The sequence below is a fragment of the Mizuhopecten yessoensis genome, unplaced genomic scaffold, assembly GCF_002113885.1.
Source record: "Mizuhopecten yessoensis strain PY_sf001 unplaced genomic scaffold, ASM211388v2 scaffold10651, whole genome shotgun sequence".
Lineage (NCBI taxonomy): Eukaryota > Metazoa > Mollusca > Bivalvia > Pectinida > Pectinidae > Mizuhopecten > Mizuhopecten yessoensis.
This window is the reverse complement of record NW_018408653.1, coordinates 2526316-2531085: the sequence shown is the minus strand read 5'-3', so window position 1 is coordinate 2531085 and position 4770 is coordinate 2526316. Positions and strand designations below refer to the sequence as shown.

Genomic DNA, 4770 nt, shown 5'->3' with positions numbered 1-4770 from the left:
TAAAGTAGTTGTACAAATGTTTAAAAATCACTCTTTCAAAAACTTTACCAACAGTGGACAGCAAGGAAATTGGTCTATAATTCGAAGGAGAATGTCTGTCACCCTTTTTAAACAGCTATAATGTCCGGTTGTCCTTAAAATAAAAGTTTAATACATCGATAAATTTGTCAGGTGTTTATTATTAATGCTAAGGTCCCTCAAATGTTACTGATATACAATTTGTATTCCTATAATAAACATTAAGGTCCTTCCAATGTTACTGATATACAATTTGTATTCCTGTAATTAACGTTAAGGTCCCTCCAATGTTACTGGTGCGTTCCAGTTACATGTCACGTGTTCCGACCCTCAACGTGAGCTGCTGGCCAATGTGTAAAACACAAATTATCGAAAATGCGGCGTGAAACACGTGTGGAGGTGTCAACATGCCCGTGTTATAAAAACCACGTGGCTCTGCACGTTTTATACGAGATTAACCATGGCAAGGACAGCGCCCCAGATACTAAAATAACTGAGCAATCGTTCGTAAGGAATACAAAGGAAATCTTCATTTTGTAATCCCTATGCTTAAAACAATTGTATAGCTATTGATATGGATCCTGTTTTCCATTTATAAACGACAGGGTTTTAGTCAATGATCATGGATTATTTTTATAGCGTTGATGAGACGAGTCTACACCGACACCCTAGGGGGTAGTCAGAATTATTCTGACGTTTTATCAACTTTTTTTCATATCGGTCTGTCGTCGATTAACGTCAGAACTCCGGCCCTCTATAATATGCGGGAAATATGCGACCCGCGCCCGGAGCGCACTTCAAACTGATATTTTAGAAACAAATCGTCACTTTCACACACATGTCGCACATGAATCGAAAGATCTATTCTTTACGCACTAGGTGGTATCAATAACATGTTTCAAAGATCATAACGAAAAGTATTTTCCAACGTTTTCTATACCAACCCATGTTTTTAATGGAAATTAGGCCATGAGCAATGTCACATGACTTGACGAGATCTCGCGTTACCGAAGGTATTTCCCAACGTTAAGACGTATGCCGGCGATATTTTAGTCACGTGGCATTAGAAGGCGGGGCTATCAAAAAACTAGAGTAAAACAGAGTAAGTTTGAAAAGATATGTTTTTAGTGATTGTATTGGTTGTTTGAGGCATGTTATGCATGTTCATCTCGTGCATAAAGAATAGATCTTTCGATCCATGTGCGACATGTGTGTGAAAGTGACGATTTGTTTCTAAAATATCAGTTTGAAGTGCGCTCCGGGCGCGGGTCGCATATTTCCCGCATATTATAGAGGGCCGGAGTTCTGACGGTAATCGACGACAGACCGATATGAAAAAAGTCGATAAAACGTCAGAATAATTCGGACTACCTAGGGGGTAGTCCGTATTTCCGCTGGCCCTGACACGGTCACAGACTTAGACATTTTGACCCACACCAGCCAGGGCCAGATGAAATTCGGGCTACCTAGGGAGTAAATTATGCACTACGCTGATATGTTCGATTTGGAAGGCAGTGTGTCACATTTCAGCACATCGGTATATTGTTTCAATATTTCCTGTTAATTTGGTTACTTGCATTAAATTACGGATGTAAGTGAGACGAATGCTGACAAACAACCCCTGTCTTATTCATTGTTATAAGTAACGTACTACTTTACCACCAACACACGCGAAGTCATAAGTTACGTACTACTTTACCACCAACACACGCGAAGTTATAAGTAACGTACTGCTTTACCACCATCACATGCGAAGTTATAGGTAACGTACTACTTTACCACCAACACACGCGAAGTTATAAGTAACGTACTTCTTTACCACCAACACACGCGAAGTTGTAAGTAACGTACTACTTTACCTCTAACACACGCGAAGTAATAAGTAACGTATCACTTTACCACCGACACACGCGAAGCGAAACATATTGACTCTTCAGATTTTATGATTATATTGTTGTGATTATTTTTACTCGAGATTTTTTCTGTAACGTTCAGAATCGGACAAAATCGCATACAATTAAAGAAAAATAGCAATTTATTTTTTAAATTGGTTTTAAACCACTCTGTTCGATTCCTGACGCCACGTCATCTTCTACAATCTCGTGAACAATTAACAAATAAAAAATCTATTTGGGATCAGATACAAACTAATCATTCGTCCGCTCCTTTACTTGACTAAATGGAACGAAATGACGGATTGGATCAGCATCAGCTTGTCCGCTTCGGCTTACAGAAATATGTAATCAACGGATTTGTGCACAACAATAACCGGATATTTTATAGCTACAGTATATGTAATTTTCTCGCCATACACATTTAGGATATTTATCAGGCTGCTATGTTACAGCTTGCAGCAAACTAACATAAAAGTAATATTAAATATCATGAGCTCGTGAAGACGGACACGTGATATTAGGACCATTTAATCCACCTGTCACGCATATATTAACAGCTGTTGAGTAAAGTATTAATGGCATATAACTTACATATTGACAGCTGTTGAGTAAAGTATTAAGCGGTCTACAGTAATAATACATGCGGTGTTATCGGTCTTTTGAGTAATGCTACAAGCGGTGCTCTAAGTAGAATACTTGGATTGATTGTATAGCAGGAATCGTTCTATTAACGTCTTTGTAGTAAAAACAATACCTTATTAAAGTCAATGTCAAACGGGCAACACTAAACATTTGAAATTATAAAACTTTACCAGTGCCTGTCTGTCGTGTACATGGATTCTGACACTGGTGAACCATTTAGCGCGAATACGGTCTAGGTATGAAAATGCAAAATTTTCAATAATGCAAATAACAACAAACACATTTTTTTACTATTTAAAAATTAAATTTGATTAGCAAAATTAGCCTTGTTTAGACGTTTTTTGGAGTCAAATCTACTTTTTTCGCTAGCATGCCTGTGATGTAATAATCATCTACCAAGAAAAATGGCACGCATTTCGCAACAACCGACATCCGCCTAATAACGTCAATGCTTAGAATAAATGCCGATCCTGAACAATATGGCGAGAAATAATTTGGCTCAAAATCCTCCTTTGGAATGTACAATTTGCTTTTCTTGTCTCGAAGAACCTTCATGCGTAACCATTGGTTACTCAGTATCAAATCTTTTTTGCCAAGACGATTCTCAATGTCAGAGGTCAGTTTGGACACTAATTTGAATATATTAACCATAATGTCGTCGTCTGTCTTAAGGGCATATGTGGTATTATAGCAGTAGCTAGAAACCCAGTTCAGTGCTGCAATGCCCTTGTGTGTCAAGTTCCGGTAGAAATCCACGAAATCTTCCTGCAAAATGTCTCCGTAATGCGCATGCTCCATTTTCACTTTCTCCATTACGCGGTTATCCGCTACCGCTCCCATAACAAACACCATTTTGGATCGGTATTGATTCAAGATAGCTTTTTGGCCCTAAGTCTGTCGAAGCATTTGACGTTTGTGAAAATTCGGCGGAGCAGTATGCACGCATATAAAAAGGTATACATTGTCTTTACATATCCCGTCCGGATTTAATAAATATGTAAATCTGTGTGGGTTCACAACCCCATCGTCATTGGTCTTCGCTGGTGAAGTGTTAACAACAACCCAATCTGTCGTCTGCTGTTTCTGCACGTGAGGACGATTGAATGTTGAAGCTTTCGGTTTGCGCGGGATGAGTTCTACATTGTCGATTTTGGAATTACTGACGATTAATTCTTGCCACGAAGGTTTAAATGACGAAACAACCTCTTTTGTGGCCCTCTACACCAGAAATGTGTACAATATTACACTTAGAACCACCAATATACATAGGAGCATGTACACAGTGGGCAGCCGGGGAAACATTCTACATCCGGCAGAGTCTCTGCTCCCAACCTCATCACTAAACAGGTTCCGGTGATGCAGGCTTCCAGATTTCCATTACTGAGATTCTGTCGCCATCCTTAAGTATAGATTTCGGGAAAACGCTTGACATCTCCTAAAAATAGAATACACGTATGCATCAATACAATGTCTATGACGAAGTTAAGGTTATATGTTACATAACTATGAGAAGTATCTCCGACCTGAAGAGCTCAATATTTAACCTTTGCAATATATTTATGGATTAAGTTTAGTTTTAGTAAGCTATTTGAGAGATGTGACAGCTATAAAAAAATCTTTGTTAATTGTTCACGAGATTGCAGAAGTTGACGTGACGTCAGGAATCGAACAGCGTGGTTTAAAACCAATTTTAAAAATAAATTGCTATTTTTCTTTAATTGTATACGATTTTGTCCGATTCGGAACGTTACAGAAAAAATCTCGAGTAAAAATAACCACAACCAAATAATCATAAAATCTGAAGAGTCAATATGTTTCGCTTCGCGTGTGTTGGTGGTAAAGTGGTACGTTACTTATAACTTCGCTTGTGTTGGTGATAAAGTAGTACGTTATTTATAACTTCGCGTGTGTTGGTGGTAAAGTAGTACGTTACTTATAACTTCGCATGTGTTGGTGGTAAAGTAGTACGTTACTTATAACTTCGCTTGTGTTGGTGGTAAAGTAGTACGTTACTTATAACTTCTCGTGTGTTGGTGGTAAAGTAGTACGTTACTTATAACAATGAATAGGACAGGTGTTATTTGTCAGCATTCGTCTCACTCACATACGTCATTTAATGCAAGTAACCAAATTAACAAGACATATTAAAACAATATACCGATGTGCTGAAATGTGACACACTGCCTTCCAAATCGAACATATTTACCTCACGCTC

General features: G+C 38.3%; 1 protein-coding gene across 1 annotated transcript; it reads right to left on the bottom strand.

Annotated features, from left to right (window-relative positions):
• Window positions 1–2885: 2885 nt before the first annotated feature.
• LOC110461729 (beta-1,3-galactosyltransferase 1-like) lies at window positions 2886–3407 on the bottom strand. Its single transcript, XM_021515355.1, has one exon. The coding sequence runs from the start codon at window positions 3405–3407 to the stop codon at window positions 2886–2888; it is 522 nt and encodes a 173-aa protein (XP_021371030.1).
• Between the last annotated feature and the right edge of the window lie 1363 nt (window positions 3408–4770).

What these genes read in the sequence shown, in the direction of transcription:
- LOC110461729 (XM_021515355.1), bottom strand. Translation starts at nt 3,407, where the DNA reads ATGGTGTTTGTTATGGGAGCGGTAGCGGATAACCGCGTAATGGAGAAA.